General features: G+C 36.5%; 1 protein-coding gene across 1 annotated transcript in view; it reads left to right on the top strand.

The window, feature by feature from the left end:
* Nucleotides 1–23,499, top strand: part of LOC306887595 (neural-cadherin-like) — a gene marked incomplete at its 5' end in the record, with an annotated part of 110,914 nt that overhangs the window by 51,210 nt on the left and 36,205 nt on the right. Inside the window, 7 exons of the mRNA XM_079445453.1 lie at nucleotides 2,948–3,136; nucleotides 5,498–5,723; nucleotides 7,273–7,477; nucleotides 12,074–12,185; nucleotides 16,918–17,167; nucleotides 19,070–19,212; nucleotides 21,046–21,218. Coding sequence (XP_079301579.1) covers nucleotides 2,948–3,136; nucleotides 5,498–5,723; nucleotides 7,273–7,477; nucleotides 12,074–12,185; nucleotides 16,918–17,167; nucleotides 19,070–19,212; nucleotides 21,046–21,218 — 1,298 coding nt within the window. The remainder of the gene's footprint in view (nucleotides 1–2,947; nucleotides 3,137–5,497; nucleotides 5,724–7,272; nucleotides 7,478–12,073; nucleotides 12,186–16,917; nucleotides 17,168–19,069; nucleotides 19,213–21,045; nucleotides 21,219–23,499) is intronic.

Below are 23,499 nucleotides of genomic sequence, written 5' to 3'. Positions count from 1 at the left end.
ATATATATATACATATATATATATATATACTGTGTATATATATATATATATATATATATATATATATATATATATATATATACTGTGTATATATATATATATATATATATATATATATATATATATATATATATTCATTTACATTTATTCAGCAGATGCTTTAGCAGACGCTTTTATCCACAATTGAGGAATACAATAAACAATTCATTATAAACAGGAAAATAAACACAGGAAGTACTTGTAATACAAAGTTTCAGGCATTGTTCAGATTAGTACAAACTAAACAGGGAGAGATTAAAGAAAGAGAAAGCAAAGTTTAAGAGATTCGTTTTCAGTTGTCGCTTGAAAATTGTGATTATAGAGATTCAGCATTACGGAAAGGGGTGGGAAGTTCATTCCACCAGCCAGGAACGGTGAACAAAAAGTTCTGGAAAGTGATTCACTCATATATTATATCTAATATATATATAATACATATATATTATATATTACATATATATAATACATTTACATAAAGTAAAATCTAAATAACACTAAATAAAATATAAACAATATAGTATATATATGAAAAGATATAACCTTTTATTATTTATTCATTATTTTTACAATACATGCAAATTTGACATTACATACAAAATTCAATAATTATATTAATATCTAATAAATAAACATCATTATCTAATAAATAAACTTTTTTGAAAAAGTTATGTATAGCTACTTGTTTATTTTTATTATTTTTGTTTTTATTCATTACACTCAAGTATTTGCTACTAATTTACTGTATTATGAATTTATCATGTTTTAAAGACTTGTTTTTGATATTGCGTTTTAGTGTATTGTTACGGTTGTATGTTGACAACTTATGCTACTGATATATTATTTGCAGAAATTCTTATACACCTTTTTATATATTTTATATATCGTTATTTATCCTCATCATGTTTTCATCAACAGTATATTTTTGGTCTTTTGTAATAAATGTTATTTCATTTAGCAAATTCATTAAATAATATCCTTTCACTAGAATATACAGTTCCTGACATGTAAAAATCGAATAAAAATGTATTCAGTAAGGCATTACTACTCTGTTTCTTGCCGTGCTGCTAAAGCCGATGTCCCTTCATTTGGATACATTTATGCATCTAGTTAGCATACATCTTGCTAGGTTCAGTCATGTAGACCACTGATAATTTATCTGTATTATCATCAAACGTCAGTGAATCACAGCAGCAAGTGGACAGCCACAGAATTTGATTACACCAACAGCAACTTTGACGGGATTTACATGTATTTGCATAGAGAATGTCACTTTTTGTTGACTTTCACATGTGCAGTGTTCTGTGGGGGTTTGTTGGTTTGTGTTTTCACTCTGCTTGTGTTGATGTGGTTTTATCTATTTGACGTGAGCTCTGGTCCATCCGTTGGCACGACACATCCTGACTCCGCAGACGATCACAACACAGAGATGTGGAAACATAGAGGCGAGACACCCAAACCCCCGACCCTTGTATCTCTTTGCTCTCGTTGTGTCTTTCGTCTTTTCCTTGCATCTCCCTCAATCAGACTCTTTTGACATACTCCAAAGCACGGCTATGAAATACAGGAAGTGAGGGTAACGGTAGTATGTTCCCTCTTGACGAGGTGCTTAGAAGTGAAGTTTCTTCTTATTCTCACTCTTGTCTCGCTTTTGCTTGAAATGTCAAAAACAACACGATGCAAGTCTGGAAACAAATAAACAACAGAGAAAAGAGAACACAAAAACACCCCAAAAAAGATATTTCTGTTCTGTTAAGTCCTTTCTTTCTCCGTCTGATCTTCCGAGGCCGTCTGAGGGAACGGATCGTGTCTCTGACAGCAAACTTCCTCAGGACCTACAGGGGAAGTCAGAGATGACGTGTTCTACAGAAATGTCATTTCTCTCTTGTAGCTAAGCATCCTCAGGCTGAATGACAGTCTGAAGCCGAGAGGCGTCACTGAACTCAGGGTGGCTAAAGGCTTTCCCTATCCCTCCTGCTCTTTTGGCTGGTATTGAGATTAGAAGATGTGCTTTCAGAGGCTATAGATGCAACACTGCAGCTTGGTAGATGTGTTTGGGATTTTTTGCTGAGATTATGAAGAGCATTGTGAACATTCTCCAAAAAGAAGACAATGAATGGGATACAACAAGAAGAGTATCATGAGAGGGAAGATGACAGCAGGCCTTGAATTTCTCTCCTTAGGGCCTATTGTATTATTATTATTATGCATTTTAATTTTTTTTATCTTTGCTGTTTGTTGCTAAGGTGTTCTGAGGGGGGTTAAGTTTGTTGCTATGCCATTGGTTTCCAGCCCAAGTTCTTAATTATTCTCAGTTCCCTTTGAAACCACAATACTTTCCTCCCATATTCAAGTCATTTCTAATTTAAGATAATTACTAATTAATGGCAATATTATTAATTAATTAAACAAATTAATTAATTTAACTTACAGAAGAAAAAAGTAAAAAAACATTCATTAGTCTTATATTTTTCTATTATATATATATATATATATATATATATATTATAACTTCTTACATTATTTCATGTATTGTAATGCATGAAGTGCATTTAAAAAAAATCTGCATCTTCCTTTAGTTTTGTATTTTTTTCCTGATAAACACCTGAATTAACATTTTGTAGGTAGACTTACATAGTTGTTTTCTGTATTGTAATGTAATGCATAAAAAGCATAACAAAACACATTCGTTTTGTGCATCTTCTTTTAATTAGATTTTTTTTTCCTGATAACTAACTGAATGAACTTTATGTACGTAGACTTGCATTGTTATTTTATTTACTGTAAAGCATAAAATGCACAAAAAACTTCTACAATATCTCAAAATAGACAAGTGAAATAAGTATTTTTGGTATGTGATGTGTTTCTTTATTAACAGAAAACATATCTGTCTGTTTTCCTCTCTCTGTAGGTGATGAATGGTACCTGTGCCGGCTGACTCTGACCCTCCCCAATCTGTCAGATCTTCAGTGGGCCATGTTCCCCTACCCCTACCTGGCAGCCGTGGGACCTGACACTGGTGCTGGCTCTGTGGTCTACAAGCTCGTGGCCCGAAGTGGCGATGGCTCAGTGGGAACAGCTCACTTCATTTTAGTTGATGGTGGGTTTGACGGAAAACGAGAAACTGTCAATACAATCATTCTGCCAGAGCGCTGGCCCACTTTATATGTAAAGGGAATTAATCTGATGTCACACATGCAGACATACATTACATGATCAATAATTTTAACCCCTTGAAATGGAAGGGGTTTAGCTGGAGCGTTTAGCTCAGGTTTGAGAGAAATTCAAAGACTGCCAGGATATTTTAGTTTTGTTTTCGTATCATAAGTGTGCTTTTATTTTGAAACAATGGCAATGACATGCCATTCCAATGAGCCAGTTAGTTAACACTGTAATAGAAATAGCATAAAGCACTAAGTCGTTAATGTAATCAATACCGTTTCCATAGTTATTCACTCGTGGTCAAGTGATTTAATTTAGTGCATAGAGAGCAACAAAGGTTAAATGAGGCATGCTTAGAATTCAGTCTAATTAGTCTAAATGTGATTTAAGCATACAACTCTGATCTGCACGTATATTCGTGAGTGTATGTGTGCATTTGGACAGGTTCCCCTGCTCCCAAATAACGACATGCTCAAGGGGACAGCAGTTAAAATGAGCTCTTGTCTTGCTATTGTCCTGAAGGAGGAACAGAGGGGAGCATATTGCTCCTCACACACACGCAGATGCACTGAACCACAGCTGGCAGAAGGGTCCCTCACTCCTAATGTGTGTAAAAAGACTCCAAGGCTTTTGTGACTTTGTCTTTGTAATGCTCTTGCACTTTGAGCTGAACTTTACAAGAGTTGCTCTTTTAATATGTGATTATAAACAAGTGCCACATCACAGTTTTAAGGCAATGTTTCAAATTGGTTACATGCCACAAGTCATAATTTTTAAAGTTAGGCGGGTTGTTTCTACTATACAATACTATAATATGTATCTTAATATACTGAATGAAATATTCACTTTAAAAAAAAAAAAAAAGAAAATATATTTGTTAGTTTCTATATTCATATCTTGAATTAGGTTTTTCTTTTTTATTTCAGTTACATGTTTAATTGTTACATTTAGTACTACAACTTAAAGGGGTCATATGATGCTTTTTTAAAGATCATTATTTTGTGTATTTGGTATTACAGAATATGTTTACATGTTTTATTGTTCAAAAAACACATTATTTTATAAATACTGTACATTATTGTAAGTCCTCTATTCCCCGCCTCTCTCAAACGCATCGATTTCCACAAAGTCCCTCCTTCCGACAAGCGCAGTCTGCTCTGATTGGCCAACTGGCACAGTGCATTGTGATTGGCAGAACACCACAAGCCGCGTCGGAAATGTAACGCCCCTTTCCATAATCACCAGATTCAGCTTTCAAAATTATAGTAAAGAAAGACAGTAAATAATGTCCTTAGTTTTACCATCAGTTCAAGCCCGAGAGGGGAACAGAGTCGCGTGACAGACACAGTGATGAAGCTCATATGTGTTTGCACACAAGCCACGATTGTGTGACTGTTTCTCTCTCTCTCACACACGCGAACACACACACACACACACACACAAACGACGCTGTCTCTCTCGCTCTCTCTTTTTCTCTCTCTCACACACATTTACACACACACACGACGTGCAAAATTCCGCATTTAAACAGTCAATAGCAAATACTTAAACTAATAACAAAACATAAAGTGGCCGATTCAGAAGGGCCAGATTGTCATAGAAAGTCATAATTACCTCCTCTCCTAGGTTCACGAAGCGGTCGTCCATAAAATGCATTGCTGTTCTGTTGTAGGTAATCTTAATGATTCCTAAATGCATCTACTTTCGGAAGGCCAAATAAAGTGCTTTTGCTTTCACCTAGAAACACACAGCGTCTCCCTGACATGGCTTCATCAACACTACTGCGGTTACTGAAACCATGGCTTCTTTCTTTGCGTGAACATTTGGGCTGCATTATGCAAATATTTCTATATATCTTGACGTCAAGATGTGGGGGTGTGTTTGAACGAGCCGTTTTAGGGGGGCGTGGCAGAGTCTTAACTTTGATAAAGAATATCTCTTTGGTTTTGAGACTTTAGTCTTTGCAACTTCAGGGATCTTATCTATGCACAAACAGCTTGTAACACTCCAAAGAGAAAGGAAAACTTGAAATCGCATCATAAGACCCCTTTAATTTATTTCAGTTACTGCAACATTTCTGAGACATTTTTTATCTAATATTTTATTTATTTGTATTGATTTAATTTATTGCTTCTTCATTTTCTAATGGAAAAAATGTGGAGAATAATACATCATAAAAATACAGATTACAAAATAAAATTACAGAAATCTATATTTTCATATTAAAATATATTAATTTTATTTTATTTTATTTTATTTTATTATTTGCTACATTAAATGGGTGTGTTTTTTGTGACAGGTGGAGAAGATTCATTTGAAGTGGACCAAGCAACAGGAGAAGTAAAGACCACAGGGCGACCTCTGACCCCCAGTAAGGAGTACACACTGACCGTCCAGGCCGTGGACTCGCAGGGCAGGAGGGGTCCGCATGCCTCTGTGTTCATATTGGCCGGCTTCCGGCCCCCTCAGTTTACCAACACCACCTACACGATGTACATCCAAGAGAGCACCAGGGTGGGCCAAGCGTGAGTACAGGAAGTGTTGGTGTGCATGTTTGTGTGTGTCAACATGTAAAAAAGATTCAGAATTTGCTGCTCATTAGACGGTAAGAAGAGGATTGTGTGAACATGGCCAACTCCAAAGCTTTATGTGTCATCTGTTGCATGAAACAATTCGCCCGGAGGGATAGCGGAGGTTGAGAGAGGGGGGATGGAGTGAATAGAGGGGGTTGTGGCAGAGAGGGGGAACATAGATGCATCATTTTGTCCCCAGGCTCTGAATTTGAAAGCGTGTTCAAATTCAAATATTTATTAAAAGAAACTTCTGGATAAACATGAAGAGCAGTGTCTGAACTTCCCCCTTCAGGCACTGGCACAGAACTGAGCATAATAATCTGTGTGAAGGAGGAGAGGGCAGCTAATCATGGAAAGAGCGACATATTAAAAAGAGAGGAATAGAGAAACATATTAAAGTTAAAGAGTGTGGAAGGGGGAGATGACAGGGGACGCGAGCCACAAAGAACAACTGAGATATCTCAGACATGCATTATTTCCCATTTGTAACTGTAGAGACATTAGCCCCTTTCTAAAATCTTGTAAGTTGCATTGCAGTCTACAAAAACAGCTGCATTCTAAAGCTTTGTTTACATTGACAGCAATTATATGGCAGGAGGTTGCCAGGTCACTGTATTTTGGCCACTAATGGGCACATTTTTTGGTGGCTTACTGGCAAAACTGGTCATTGTTTTTTAAACAATTTAGTATTTTGTAAGTTTTCTTGCTGCTAAAAATTAATGTTCTGCAGGGCCAAGTGCAATTCAGGGAGCATTTTAACTGAAACGAAAACTCATAAATGGCTAATTTGAAACTCTTTACATCAGTGCAACATCTGCAATACTTCTCATGTGAAACGGACTTGAGCAGGCATGTATTAGAATACTTTTCTAAAGAAATTAATACTTTTATTCAGCAAGGATACTTTAAACTGATCAAAAGTGAGGGTAAAGAAGTTTATACTGTTACAAAAGTTTTCTGTTTCAGCAGTACTGTTCTTTTGACCTTTCTTTTCATCAAAGAATCCTGAAAATTTTTTATCATGGTTTCCACAAACGTATTAACCAGCACGACTGTTTTTGAAATTGATAATAATAATACATTTTTTTGAGCTTCAAATCAGCATATCAGAATGATTTCTGAAGAATCATGATGAGACAAAATGTAACCTGGCTGCTGAAAATTCAGTTTTGCCATCACAGCAATAAATTACATAATAGACATTTTTATTATAATAATATTTTAACTATAATAGTATTTCAGAACATTAAATTTTCAAAAACATTAAAAAAATCTTACTAACCCCAGCATTTTAAATGGTATTGTACATAGTACACACAAATATCGTGTGAAATAGTCCATATTTAATTATTTTTTTAAACCCTTTTTTTTAATACTATTAAATACTGTCTCAGTAGTAGTTCTGTAACAGAGATGTAGTTTCCATCCTCCAATAGGATATATAGTGTATAAATGAAATGCTGGCCTGTGCACTGATTTTATTTCCTTTATGTGTCTGTAGGGTGGCGGTGGTCCAGGCTTTCTCTTTCCAGAGGAAGACTCTGTCTTATATGCTGCTGGTGAACCCAAGCAACCTGTTCAGCATAAACCAGGAGAGTGGTGCGCTCAGCCTGACACGAACTGTGGACTTTGAGAGTGGACAACATCTCCATCACCTGCAAGTCAGAGCTTCTGAACCAGATACTGGACTGAGCAACATGGCAGAGGTAAGCACACATTTACCTAGCTATCTAAACGGCTTCTTCCCTTGGTCTTCAACCATTTTTATCTGCAAAAGTACAGTTAGTACAGAAGTACACACAAAATATAACTGACTTGTTGTTTTGTTGGTTCTGGTTTCCCACTTATATATTGTTTTCTCTCACATACTTAATGAGATAAACCGGTTTAGGCCTGACAATAAGATGTTGTATGTGTGGCTGTCAGTCATTCTTCACATCATGACACATCTTTCTGAGGTGAAAGATGCATATGCTTTGATACACATAACAACTCACACACACACACACACACATATGCATGAAGGCATATGCAAGCACAAACAGAAACAAACACATTTCAGCAGAAAAGCATTAATGAGAGATTGTGTAGTGCTGAGGCCATCAAACACGCCACAGCTGTGGCTGTTACCACTTATGAGACTTAGCGGTGTATGTATCTTTATGTGTAAGATGAAGTGAAGCGACAAAGGCAAAGAAATATGACAGATGTTTGATGTATTTTACCCATTGTAGTGTTGTTGCTGTTATTAGAGGCGCAAATGTTTCCATTTGTGTGTGCGTGTTGCTCACACTGTTGTTGTTCCGTGTTGATCTTCTTTGTTTGGCAGAAGTTCCTCCACATTAATTGAGTCCTCTTGATGGACTTGGCTGAGACACAATGATGTGTAACTGTGTCTGTGCCAGCACCAGTCACACACACACACACTCGCACATTTTAGATAATTGTCAGAGTCACTGCCCCCTGCCAAATGATTACACCATCTGTGAAGACGACTCCATGAGTAGGACAGGCTAGAACAGAGATGAGACGAAACAAAATGAGAGAAGAGGAGAAGATAAGAGACAAGGCCAGAAACTGGACAAGACTAAATGAACAGAGAAGAGATTAGACAAACAATCCAGATGAGACTAGAAAAGAAAAAGAGAGGAGATGCAACAGTTGAGACAAAACAAAACAGAAGAGACCAGAAAATATGAAATGAAACAAGATGAAAAGTAAAGAAATTATAAGACAATAAGAGACGAAAAAAGACAAGGTGAGACATGAAAGAGAGGAGACAAGTGTCACGGTCTCACACAGAAGCGAGGAAACGCAGGAGTATTGGAATATAACAGTCTTTTAATAATCCACTGGAATCAAACAAAGAAACACACAGAGTGAACAGGGAGATGACATTTAACAGCAGACAAAGAGCCAAGGCAGAACACAGGACTTATAAAGACAGAGAAATCAAAGGAGCAAACAAGATGATTAATACAAGACAGGTGAATTGAATAAACAAAGATTAACTAATGAATGAACACAGGAAACTGACCAAATAAGGAAAACCAGGAAACAAAACGGGAACATACATGTGACAACAAGATAAGACAAGAAAATTGAGGTGAGAGAAGAAGAGACTAAATATGTTGATGAGACAGCAGGAAAAGAGGCTAGAAATGGTCAAATGAGACAATAAGAGACCAGAAGAGACTAGATAAAAGGACAGGTCATGAGAAGGGATGAGACTCCAGTAGACTAGAAAAGATGAGAGTAGAAGAAAAGATAAGAGATGAGGATAGACGAGACAAAATTATATTACATGAAAAGTTAATAAATGAGTCCAAATGAGATTAGAGGAGACAAGAGACTAAACAAGGCAAGGTGAGAAAAAAAGAGACAAGGCAAAACCAGAAGAGAAGTGACTAAAACATTAAATGGGACAAGAGGGATAAGATGAGAAAATTAAATGAGATGAGCCGAGAAGGGGCTAAATGTGTTGATGAGACAGTAGAAAAAAAGAGACTAGAAAAGGTAAAATGAGACAAAATGAGACCAGAAGAGACAAGATAAAAGGACAAGTCATGAGAAGAGATGACACTAGAATAGACTAGAAAAGATGAAATGGGACAAAAGTAATGTAGAAGAGAAGATAAGAGATGAGACCAGAAGAGACAAAATGATGTTAGATGAAAAGTGAAGAAATGAGACCAAATGCAATGATAGGAGACAAGATAAAAGACTAAATAAGGCAAGGTGAGAAGAAAAGAGACTAAAACATTAAATGAGACTAGATGTGATGAGAAGAAAAGAGACTAAATGAGTCAACGAGAACAGGAGAAGTGACTAAACAAGACAAAGATGAAAGGAAAGATAGAATAAGATAAAGAAAAAGAAGACACAAAGAAGAGAAAATGAGACAAGAAGGGAGGAGACTAGAAGAAACGAGAAAAGAAAAAAGGAGCGAAGAATGAGCGTCTGTCCTTTTAGCATGTGAAAAATGATTCATAAGGATGAAGCTCTACATTAAGACTCTTCATCTCTTTTAGACCCCTGTTGTTGTTATTATTAGCAGTTGTTATCCTCCAGCAGCAGACATCAGACTCATTACTGCCATATTCAACTTCCAGCAGCTATGAAACAAACACAGAACGTTCTCCTCCATTGGGCAGATTCCTGAGGGACAACTGAAGAGAAAAAGAAACCTGTAATGCAGAGCTACATGGGTTTTAAGGCTTTGGCCTGACGGTTTCAGAGCTGGATGGTCAGCTACAGTGCCTTGCGTGTTACGTGTAAGGAACTTTTCCCTCTTGGCAGTGCTGTTCCTCTGAGATAAGCAGTTCTGCAGGACTCACCCTCACCATGACTAATGCTCCCACTGAGAACACGTAGCCTGCTTTCCCTCTGCCTCTGTTCGGTCAAAGTCAAATCCTGTGCCAGTATTCTGTCTGAATGCTCACAAATCGCTGCACAGAGAGGAGCCTGAATGTAGATACAGCCCTTCCATAAGCTATCATCTGAGCTTCAGCTGAGATCTGCTACATTAAAGTCTACACACTGAGTTTGACTGGGGTTTCTGTGTGTGTTTGTGGGGTGGTTGAGCCATTTGCATTTAGTGACTTCTGCCACAGCTGTTCTGTTCTGCTTCGGGCCTCTTTTAATGTTATTCCTCTCTCTTATGCTTTCGTTCTTAACTAAATGTGTCCATGCTCATACAGGGTTTTAGTCCCTGTTTTACAGATGACCTTCTGTGCAAATATTGAGGTCAGCCATCTTTCCAGGAAGCTGGTTGACCAAAGAACTTTTTCATATATGTATTTTTTTTTAATTGTCTGTAATTTACTGAATTTTAAGAATAAACTAGATAAAAACAGAAAGAAAAATTTCAGCCCAATCAGTCAGGTGATGAGTAATAATTGTTTGTAGCTCACTTACTCTCACAATGTTGTAAATATTGGCATGTTTTGTAATCAATATGCAGGCAAAATTTGCCTTGAAGGTCAGTATAGAGAATATGTGAATACGAGGTTGTGTGATAAATAAGCATTAAACATCATTCTGATGAGCTGGTTTGCAAATGTTCTGTTTTAATCTCAGTATTGTTCTGATTGGCATTTTGAATGCAGCATCACAAGAAGTTCTGTGGAAAGAGCTATTTTAGTGTTCGCATTATAGAAATTTCTGTGAAATCCCACTGGAAATAGCGTAGTAATGCATGAAGCACGGTTTATCCAGAAGTCACTTTCAAACTGTAGGTCGCTGCAGCAAATTCAAATGAAAAACGTAAATTCATCCACAAAATATTGCAGAACAGTGGTAAATGTGTCCACAATTCATCTCTCTCATCTATATTCACTGGTCACTTTAAAACTCCCATTTTACTCTCCTTGTCTTCACTTCTGCTGCATTTTAGCATACTTTAAAAAAATTAAAATACTCCTAACGTATATCAAGGATATGTAACACAATCAAGCAGATAATATATAGTCAAACCAAAATGTATTCAAACACCTTCAAAATTTCTCACATTATCACAGTTTATTCATTGTGTTTAGAAAATGGTAATAAAATATTACAAGAACTCGAAGTTAAACTGCATCAGAACAAATTCATCTTGATAACATCAGATAACTTTGATGGAAATGTATGTAATGAATTAGGTTGAATAGCTGTCAGCTGTCTGTTAAATTTAAGTACACACTTAGATAATACCAATTTAGGTCAACCAATTACCAAGTCATTCTTAAATGTGTTCAGTCTGTGGTATAAAAAGGTCACATTAGCAATTAAAGAAAAAAACACTTAAAACATGGTCAGGTCAAAGTGTCTGAATAATTTTTGATCCCAAATTTGTATAAATTTTACTGGTAGTCCACTATATGAAGAATTTTTGGGTATAATATGTCAGAGTTTACTTTATTTTGCTATCCTCACTTACATAAATGAACTACGTATAGTGTCCTGCACCCACTAGTAAAAAATATCAAAAAATATATTCATAAAAATTTTATTTTTTTAACTGTCAACATTGTGGAAAGCATTTTTAATTACCCATTAATTTTCTTATAATTAGGCTATAAGTAATTAGAGAAGACTAAATTGAATTGATGGCTAATATTTCTGCACTCACCTGTCAGTGAACTCTAGTACTACTATTGTCTAGTGATTTTGATGCTTTAAAGACCTTTAAAGATTCACTATGGAGTGATGAAACTATTTGAGTATTTGTAAGGAGATTTATTTGGGAAAAACATTCAGGTTTCCATACTTGTCGACATAGTAATGTTCCTTTCTCTGTTGTCTTTCTCTTACTAATGCAGGTGGTGGTTCACATCACAGATGAGAATGATTGCACACCAGAATTTATGCACTCCATTTACAGTCGAGACAACGTCCCTGAGACCACCCCTACTGGCACATCCTTACTGCAGGGTAAGTGTCTGTTTCTCGATTTGTCTCTGTGTCCGTCTCACTTTCTACCTCTCTGTCTGTGTTTTTCCCCTGGCAGTCCTGCTCTTGAGGCAGGTGCTGTTGCTGCTTGCTCTGCGGGGGCGAGTGTCTCTTCAACTCAGTCCTGTAATTATGAAATAATTCATTATGGCAGCACTTTCTGGGTGGTAAATGGATTGTAATCAAACCCAGCTCAGTGGCTCCCAGGCAGAGAAGCTTTTCTGCCCCCGTCTTCCTCTCCTCTCCAAATTTCTCATCCCCCCCGACTAGCTCTCTCAAACTAGTCAGACCATCAACCCTCCATTTTGTGTCTTTGCTGACGTTTTGGGCTCTATAACCACAGGTCAGCGATTGTGACCCAGCAATAGAGGTGAGATTTCCACTGTGGCACCATGTTCTTCAGATAATTATGTCTGATAGAGAAAGACAGCTCTGAAGAAGAGGCATGCCTGACCTCCTCCTCCTCTAAAACACAAGCATTAATGGGATGGGACCTGTTTATCTCTCTGTGCTGGCCCCATCTGCGATCTTATCACTGTAATTGAAGGTGTTTTAGAGGCTTAAAAAACATGAATGAGATGTCGTGTTGCGTTTCAGAAAGAGGTTGGAGTGCATTAGTTGTTTTAAATAAATATTCACAAGCCCTAATTAGTGGTGCTTGCTAAGGCAGGCATTACTATTAGTATTGCTCATAGCTAGTGTTTGGAATTTAAACAAACTTCTAACCCTCATTATTAAAGGGATAGATCCAAATCTGTCATGATTTACTTACCTTCATTCCTGTAGCTCAAATAGTAGAGCATGGCGCAAGCAACGCCAAGGTCATGGGTTCGATTCCCAGGGAAAGCAAGAGCTGATAAAATGTAAAAACTGTAACTTGAATTCAATGTAAGTCGCTTTGGATAAAAGCGTCTGCTAAATGCATAAATGTACATGTTCATGTCCAACCAAATCCATAAGACTATGGTTAATCTTCAAAACACAAATTAAGATATTTTTAATGAAACCTGAGAAGTTTCTGTCCTTCTGTTAAAAGTTCTGGTAACCAAAATTGAGAAGATCCTAAAAAGGTCAAAAAGTTGAATTGAGCAGTTTAATTCAGGTCTTGTGAAGAGATAAGACTGCTTTATATGATGAACAGATTTAATTTAGGCTTAGACAGAATTTTTATTTTTTGGTGAACTTTCACTTTATATTTTAGTAACTCAGCCCATTACCATTTTTTTTCAACAGACTTGAATGATACCTCAAATTTTGTTAAAGACAGGTGTGCTGCTTGCAACTTAGAAGAAAAAAGTGTGCAAATCTAAAACTCTGTGAATTATTTTCATGTTATGACCAGTAGCCAATAAAGGGCTGATACTATTTACTGTTTCTCTGTATAAATTAAAAATACCCAAAAACTTTAAATCAATTAAACGTTTTTTCCCTTAAGAATCTTAACATCTATTGAATATCTAATATTAATATAAATACAGTATTAACTGATGCTGATAACATAAAAAAAAACTCTAATATTGAAGAATAACCATTATGGTACCATATGGTAACCTGTTGTGCGTTTCTAGTAAAAATCCCATAGACTTCCACTGAAGGAGCTATATCTAGGGACCAGAATATCAGAGAGACGTGTGGGTGGGTTCTTTTTACCTGGGCAGCCTTGCAACCACATAGCAACATGCTTAAAAACCACTGAAAATCCACAACATTACTATACGTGAAATCACATTTAAAAATACAAAAATGTATGTACTAAAGCTTTGGTCAGTAAAACTAGCCATGATCTGTATATGTTTGACTGTGTGTGTGAGTACATACATGCATGTGTCTTTTTTATCTCTTATTCAGTTGTATTAACAATTTCCAATCTAATAGTTATCTTACTATCGAATAGAAGCTAATGAGCTCTGTGCTCAGCGGCCAGGAAATTCAATCGAAAAGCTCTGCACTGCCCACCGTTTCAAAGAGCCCCTCACCTTCTCCGCAGAATTCTTAGTGATTAACTATTCTTCATTTAGACTTTGTTGTGCACAAGCCTAAGACACTGATAAAAAGAAGCAGAAAATAGAGAAAAGCAACAAGGAACAGAAGCGAGTCAGAGCTGGCAGACCGCATGCTTTGTGAGGCAGATGTACAAATTTAGAATGCCAACTGCATTAATGCAATTCAATTATGTTTACATATCGCTGCACCCAATGAAAACACGCACTGTTCGCCGTATGCAAACAGAATGGTTCCTGCCTCTGATTCCAGTTGGTACTCTGTTTTAGTGCGGTACGCTAAACAACTTTCTTTTTCTGTCTCTGTGTCTTCTTTCTCTTCTCGTTTCGTCTCCCTCGCTCTCTTTCTCTCACTCACAACATGTAAAAGCAGCAGGTTCACACAAACACCAGCTGGGGCTGTTATTTGCTTATCAAATGTGTTCTGTTGTGAGCGGGGAAAAAAAGAAAAACACGGTGCAATCGTCGACTTTGCGAAGCCTGGCAGAAGGGAGAGAAGATTGTTATTGTTGTTTACCTTAAAACGGGATTAGACTGTAAATTGGGTGCCGGCTTTTAATAGGGCCTAGCAGGAAGAGAAGTGCAGAACGCACTCCAATTATTGCACAGAAAACTTCTCGGAGAGGATTTAGCGCACGGCGAAGCAACGCACTTAAAACTCGCCCAACCTTAGCCCACCTTCCTACCAGCCTTTCTCTCTCTCTCTCTCTCCCAAGCCGCGTAACTGGTATGTTTAATTTAGCCCTGGTCTCTCGTTCGCATGCATTAAATATGGTAATAGGTAGCCCTAAGAGACGGTGTATTAGGGCTTGTATTTTTAATGAATCTTCTGTTTGAATCCTGGCTGTATGACTTCACATAGGTCCACGGCCGCTCCAAAACTTGTTTATACGCGTGTGAGGTGCTGACACCCACCTGCTTCCTACAGCCGCAACAAGTCCTCAGCTTAACCGTCAGAGAAAGAGGGTTTCTGCTGAACGTCGCTACATCTGCGGGCGCTAGCTATTTGCCTTGGAGATTAGAGGGCCATCATGTGGCTGTAGTAAACGAGTGTGCTGGTTGGCTGGGTGTGATGACAGCTTGCCTGCAGTATAATGATACAGGACCCTGACTTTGGCTGTGGGCCTAATGACAGCAAAGCCTTCCTCCACTTTTACTTTTGATCTGCTTCAGTCAACAGCAGCTTTTCGCTGTGCCACTGACAGATGGGCACTTAAATTGATCAAATATAGAAATGGCCTCTGCTACATAGTTTTAATTAATATTGGCTCTATTACTATGACACCGTACGTAATTTAAAAAGCACTTAGCACAAGAAATCTAACAACTTCAAACAAGATGCTTTCCAGTGTTATACTGTGTTCTAACTGCATAAATATCACAAAACTCTGAAATCTTTCAATATATGATATTGAGAGTTTTCTGAGTTTTGTATCTACATATTATTTTAGAGTTAAAGAGTTTAAAGTTTATGTAATAGTTAAGATTTTTAAATGTTTTTGAACAAATTATCTTACCCATGCTGCATTTATTTGATCAAAGATGTTGTAAAAACTAATATTGTGAAATATTATTAAAATGTAAAGGAACTATTAATATATTTTAAAATATTATAATTCCTGTTGATTACTTTACATATTTATTTGAAAAATATTGATATTGAAAACAGTTTTTTATTGTAATAATATTTCACAGTATGTTTTTGATCAAATAAATCCAACCTTGGTGAGCATAACAAGCTTTTGATTAAAAAACTTGAAAAAAACTTCTACCCTTTGGTTGTGTGTCAAATTGTTGTAATTATTATTTTTATTAATATATTTTAGTTATTTAGTTATATTTTATTTGTCATTATATTTTAACTTTAATATGTATATACTGTGTATTGTATCAATCAGTCAATCAATCAATCAATGAATCAATCAGTATTCATATCATATCAAATAATCAATCTGAATAGACCCCCTAAAAAGGGGGGTGCATTTTTTTAATGCACAATGTGATGTCTTATTTTAATTCTTTTGATGTAATTAAACATTAAGTATCTTCTGGCTGAATTTGTCACTTCAAATTACTTGACACTGGAAACTTGCATGGATAGTTAGGACACACACACACACACACACACACACACATGTTGGTTTTTGTGGTTTATGGGGACTCTCCATAGGCGTAATGGTTTTTATACTGAACAACCTGTGTGTGCTATTGCCCTACACCAACCTAAACGTAGCCCTCACAGGAGACTTTGTGCATTTTTAGATTTTCAAAAAAACACCATTTAGTATGTTTTTTAAGCCTTCTGAATTACGGGGACATAGGCAGTGTCCTCATAAACCACCTTCATATTGTAATACCTCTGTCATACCCATGTCATTATACAAATTTGTGTCCTCATAAACCACATAAAAATGCACACACACACAAATCCATCCTTAAAACCACACAAGCATCAGTCACAGTGACATTAAAGCTTGTAATTGATAGTGAATACACCCATATCAGAACTTTCCAGGCCTAATGAGAGCACAACTGTCTGAGAAAAGCATAGAGATGATTAAGAACTGACATTTGTTTTCGGTGGCTGACCCGGAGCAGATCTCCGCCAAGTTTGCCTTCACCACAATTTACGGCTGTGTTATTTCTAGCTGTTGCCTTTAGTCAATGTGACCTGATGTTTAACACGGCTCTTTCGTCCCTCTCTCTCTTTCTAGTTCTGGCACGGGACTGTGATACAGGCCTTAATGCAGAACTGTCCTACTTCATCCAGAGTGTGGACTTTGACATCTCATCTCAGGGAGTGGTGAGCCCCAGTCAGAAGCTGGACTATGAGAGACCCAACCACATGTATGAGTGCACAGTGGTGGCCGTGGACAAGGGAATACCCCCTCGCACAGGCACAGCCTCCATCCGAATCCGCATGGCCAACGTCAACGATGAAGCCCCTGTCTTTTCACAAACTGTGTATGATTCTTTTCTTTTGTCTGCTTTCATTTTCCTTTTGATTGCAATGCTTTCTGGAATACTTGATTCTGATTGGTCACAACATTCTGCAATCAAATATTTGCATATAATCACTACTTAAACTATATAATTAATCATTGATCTCTCAAATCACTCCACTTTTTGTTCTCATATAATGAATGAAACATTTATTTATTTAGAAGATTTTCATTTAAAAATTAAGTTATATTTGCATACAAAACTAAGTTGAACATTGATCTCAGTCTCTTTCATCTCACATAATAAATTTGTTTATATTTACATTTTTATTATAAATAAAATATAAACATGTATAAATTAATTATCATTATTTTATATAAATAGTTGTTAAATGCATGGGATAATGTATGTTAATGCAAAATAAACCCCTTCAAGATTCCTTTACTTCAAAATTGGGGTTTATTTTGCAATGACTGTACATTATCCCACTTATTTCACAGCTAATTACTTAAATATATAATGTATGCATAAAATATATAAAATAAATATATGTAAAAATAATATATAAAATTAAATAACTTGACATTAAATACCCTAGTAAAAATGTAATAAATTTAAAATACATTTATTTCATACTAAGTATAGTTCAAATCTATTAACATATTTACTGACATATTGCTCGAGACATACTGATATAAAAATTATAATTAAACTTTATTTGGAGTACTAATTGTGCACAATGTCGAATAATATCGGTCTTTGAATTCAAGACATTTTAAGTGCATCTGAAGTACACTTGCAATAGTTCCACTTTAGCACAATCTAATATACTTAAGTATATTTTAGTTGAACTTCAGCAATATTTTCGCACAAATAAAATGCATTAAGTACACAATTAGTTGTTCCATTTTAGCAGACTTTAAGTATACCAGTTTCGTATACTAAAGGTACAATTGCAGAGTATTTTTATTAAGTACATACATATGTAAATATATTTGAAGAATTAATTAGCAAAAACAGATAACTCCGTTTTTAACAATTCTCAGAAATCATGTTTTTTCGTTGTGCATTCCAATTAAACTCAATCAAACTGCAGTTAGGTTATTTTGACTAGGTTAAAAAATAACTAAAAAAACAGCTAACTAACACAAAACACAATAAAAACATGATAACATAATAAAAAACATAATTTTTAAAAATCTGTTTTTTTTTATCTGTTTTTGATACAAACTCTACAAACTCTTCATTTGTAGTATACTTAGCATGAAATTAATGTATTTCAAATACATTTTAGTATATTTATTTTTCCACTAGGGTAGTAATTTGAGTTGACAAATATTAATTTGACTTAAGTATTTCACTGCTTATTTCTGTTCTATTTTAGGTTTAGTTTTCTATTTTGTTCTCCTCCTCTTTTTTTTCCTAGTATCTCTTTGGAGTACCTAAGAATATACAGTTTTACACTCTTTTTTCATCACAATGGGATTTCATCGGAGCAGATCCAAGCAGAGGGTCTTGCTAAAGCTGAGCGTCAGGCTGTACGGCTTTGGCATTTATTGAATGTAGCCAGAAGGAGAGGCAGACATTTGGTCCGATTCAGCAGAAAGACAACAATCACAGTGAAGCAAGCGAGCCTTCTACACACACACATAGAGCTCTATTTGAGAACATCATCTCCCTTGGTAGGAGTTTGGGAGACACATAAAGGAGCTGGTGGTGGTGTATCATCATTAGAGCTGCAGCATGTGTGTGTGTGTTTATGTTAGGATTTGCTCTGGTTCTTCTCAGTGCAGGGACCGCTTGGTTGTTTGTGTGCGCCCTGGGATACGCTTCAGAGGCCGTGTAGGGGAAGCAGATGGTGGGTCTGTGATGTTCTGAGCCTGATCTGTCTGTCTATCTATCTCTGTCTCCCTCTTTCTGCAGATATAAAACCTTTCTTTCAGAAGACGCCGGGCCGGAGACGCTAGTGGCCATTGTGCACGCCAAAGACCCAGATGGGGATGGCGTATCGTATGCCATTACCGGGGGTAACGAAGACAGCAATTTTGAGCTGGACAATCAGAAGGGTGAGTCAAGTGGGATGCAAACTCAAAGCTTGCTGCTCTGGTAACAGCGTCCAGGCATTCGGTACAAGGCCTCAGGGATGCTGTCTTTAACAAGAACATCCAAAGCCATCAAAAAACGCATTTCCTCTTCCTGTCTGCTCAGCACGCATCTTTAATCCATCATTCAACTCACGTTTGTGGTATTTGTAGAAAAAACAAGCACCCCTTGTGTTGTTTTTGGTCTACAGCTCTTGTTTTTTTTGTGTGTGTGCACTTGTGTGTGAATGCAGTGTTTGTCTGTTTTCATGCCTGCCTGCCTGTGCGCTTTCAGTCTCAAGGTTACATTTGTTTGCAGTGTTTGCTTTTCGTTTGTTTACCAGCACATTTTATGCCTGAGAGCTGAAAAACAGCAGTATGCTAAAGCTCTCTCCTGTCTTATCAGCCTCTCGGCACGGCTGTTCCACCACCCAACCTATTACAGGCCAGCGCAGAGATGGCCCATGGCTTCAGCACTCAGAAAAGCTGCGTGGAGTTGTCACTTCAAAGATGCAGCAGCACTTTTTTTTGTGCATAAGTTGTTTGGTGAATGTGCAACCATTAGAAGCCCATTTTGCAAGGTTGTTAAGCATGATGCACAAAGGCAGTTGTCATTCTTTACAGATATTGATGTTTTCGATTCAAGAGGTTGTCACCTTGGGTAAAAAAGCACTTGTATTCATAAACAGGCCCGACAGTGACTTGTTTGGTTGTATGACCTTGTGAAAAACAAAGTAAACTTTTGCACCATACGTATTAAGGAAATTTTTACACAAAATAACACAGAAGTTTCCAAAGTGTGAACTGAATGTAATGTTTTGGGCACTCAGTTTGTACTTAATTTATATTAAATGAAGTTGTTGAACTTTAGAGTTTTATTTTGTACTGCTGAATGTTCTGACAAGCTTTTATGATAAACTAAATAATACTTTAATGTCATTTGGGTAATACTTTAGTATAGGGGCCAGTTCTTACTATTAACTAGTTGCTTATTAGCATGTCTATTAATAACAAATTGGCTTTTTATTAGTACTTATAAAGCACATATTCTGCATGACCATATTCTACATCCCTAATCTTGCCCAATACCTAAACTTAACAACTACCTGATTAAGAATTACTGTAATAAGCAGCCAATTAGGAGTTTGAGGCAAAAGTCGTAATTAACGGTTTGTTAATGGTGAGAATTAGACCTTAAAATAAAGTGTGACCGTCATTTCTAATGATATTTGTAATAACTTGTTTGTAATGATGAAGCTGCTATTTAGTAATTTTGAAATATATTAATTTTAAATTTGATATTGACACACTACAATTAAAATTATAATCAAGTACCTTACATGTGAATGTTAGTCAGCACACATAAGTGTACTTTAAATTATAACAAAAGGCGATTAAAACTATAATTTAAAATGTACTTAAAAGTAAAACAGTTCAGTTTTTATTATTACATAGCGCACTTAAGTGTGCACTTAAGTGTATTAAGAAACAGCCATGAAAGTGTACTCTTTTTTTCTTAAAGATTTATTTTTGGCGTTTTTTGCCCTTATTATGATAGGACAGTGTAGAGGAGACAGGAACTAAAGTTGGAGAGAGAGGGGGGTGGGATCGGGAAAGGTCCTCGAGCCAGCATTCGAACTCGGGATGCCCATAACGCAATGGCATCATATTTCAGCGCACTGCCTGCTAGGCTATCGGCGCTGACTATGAAAGTGTTCTCTCTTTAACTGGTCTTGTGCAGATTCAATGCAATTAAGCACATGTGTCTTTTACAGAAACAATGAGATGAGCTTAAGCATTCTGTTGAATTATTTACAGGCATCATCAAACTGCGGCGTAGTCCTCCTCCTAAACTGCGTGGGCCTCAGTATGTCCTCAACGTCACAGCAACTGATGACAATGCAGCCGGTGGGCCACTCCCCCTCAGCAGCTCCGCCCAGGTCATCGTTGGCATCAATGACATCAACAACAACAAGCCAGTATTTGATGAGGTGAGGTTAAAAGATTTAAATATTGATATATAAGTTGAAAGATTAAATCAGCAGACAGAGAGGAAACCAAAAGTGTGTACAGGAGAAGAAGTCTAGATATGAGTACAGAATTCAAATATATTCTCTCATTAAATCTGCCTAGCATGAAGTGCCTCAGGCTTTTAATACCAGTGACACTGTGAACACCTCACTAATGGCAGTGTTTAGAGTCAGCGATGAAGTCTGAGGGGACAAAAAGTAAAGAATGATGGGTGGGAGCTAATATACGGTATTAAGAGAGCGAAAGACATACTGTAAGATAAAGCAATAAACAATGAATTGCGTCTACTGATGACATGCACAGTCTCATTTTATAACCCAATTCACAAAAAAATTAGAGATCATTGCTGAACGCATTTTCCATGACACAATTCTCAGTTTTCATGTTTGCTTCTAAATGACAGCAGACTGCCATTAGCTGACCTCCTTTATTCAGACTGTGAACCAGACACTTGAATTGGTTCTTTAAAATGCAATTTATGAATTCTCCCCAAAATTAGCAAGTAAAAGAGAGCAAATATTAAAGAATGTGTGCAAAATGAAACACAACGAGAAAGAGACCGGTGAAAGCAGAGCTGAGGGAAGAGCAGACAGCTGGCAGAAGGAGATCTAAAGGCTCTTGGAGGTCTCCGGTGGGAGAGCTTTTCCGTACAGGCCAGTGGTGCAGGAGGGCTGTGCGTGAGTGTGTAGGAGGCAGAATTGTGTCCCTGTACACTCTCTGTGAGCCCCACAGGCCCTACTTCTGCTGCCGCTGCTGCCGCCACCTCCTCTGCTGCTGCCCATGAATATTTCAAGGGGGAATTACTCACCAGCACAGGGGATGCATATGAAATAGAAGCACTAAGTGAGCCCCAGGGGCAACATCTGGCCCTGTTCCTTCCTCTCACTCTCTCGGTCTCTATGCCTGCCCTGCTGACCAGAGTCTTTTCCTTCTGTACTGTATCACTGGTTCTCAACTGGTTTCAAGACTCTCGATTTTACCTCAAACAGTGATTTAATGCAGTATCAAACTTGTTTATTGTACAAAAATGTTATTATATTCCAACATTGAAAGTTATGTATGTATTTATTAATGGTAATTTATTAATATTGCTATGAAAAATGTTTGAACACCTCAGCAGTCTTCTTTTTCTGTAGTCTCTGTTTGGTATGTAAATGCCTCTTGAATTGTGATGGTTTTATGCTCTGTGCAGCTAATAAATGATTGCACAAAACACATTTGCATCACCCCAAAATAAAATATATTAGAAAACATATTATGCATAAAGAAAATGTTTGCATTGCATATTAGCACTTCAAAGTCAAAAATGTAATTGACTTATAATGTATTATGGAATGTTGCAGTATATAAAATGCAAGTATATATGAAGTTCAGCATTCAAAATGGAATTAGAAGCAGAGATGTACTTTGTGAATTGGATAGGCCTGCTTTCTTACATCTGTTTGCAAACTGAATTGAAACTTTGAATTTCATTAACACAAACCCAAAGCTTAAGTCTTAAATTCAAATCAAACTTGCATAAAACTGCATTGTAAGCACTGGTATTTCCATAGGGAAATGCAAATCTAGTGTTTTATTAAAGCCAGCATGAGTTTAAAACAGTACAATAAATATTACCATGAGTAAAAACGTTCAATTTACATTTTTTTTTCTTACAGTAATGTGGTATGGAAATGTATGGAAACATGTTTCCACCACAGGATAAAAATAAAAAAAGGTAATTGTGACTTATTATTTTACAACTCTGACTTTTTCCTCACAATTCAGATTTTTCATTCTACAATTTTGACTTTTTTTTCACAATTCTGATTTTATATCTCACAATTCTGTCTTTTTCCTCACAACTGCGAGATATAAACTCAGAATTTCCAGATACAAACTGTCTTGCAAAGATATCTGGCAATTCTGAGAATAAAAGTCAGAATTGTAAGATATAAACTCAGAATCATAAGAAAAAAAAGTGAGTCAAAAGAAGAAATTGTGAGATAAAAAGTTGTAATTGCCTTTTTTTTTATGGTGGGAGCAAAAACCAGAATGCCAGATGTACTCAGAAGTCTAAGAAATAAAGAGTTGCAAAAAAGAAATTCTGAATTCTGAGTTTATGTTTCACAATTGACTTTTTCTCTCAGAAGTGCAAGTTTATATCCTAATTACAAAAAATATTAATGGTCTTTATGTTAAATTTAAGATATCTTTTCTTTTTATGTTAAATTTAAGATATCTTTTCTTTTTCTCTTGATC

Source organism: Barbus barbus, assembly GCF_936440315.1.
Source record: "Barbus barbus genome assembly, chromosome: 21".
In the NCBI taxonomy this organism is placed as follows: domain Eukaryota; kingdom Metazoa; phylum Chordata; class Actinopteri; order Cypriniformes; family Cyprinidae; genus Barbus; species Barbus barbus.
This window is presented reverse-complemented; position numbering and strand designations above follow the sequence as displayed.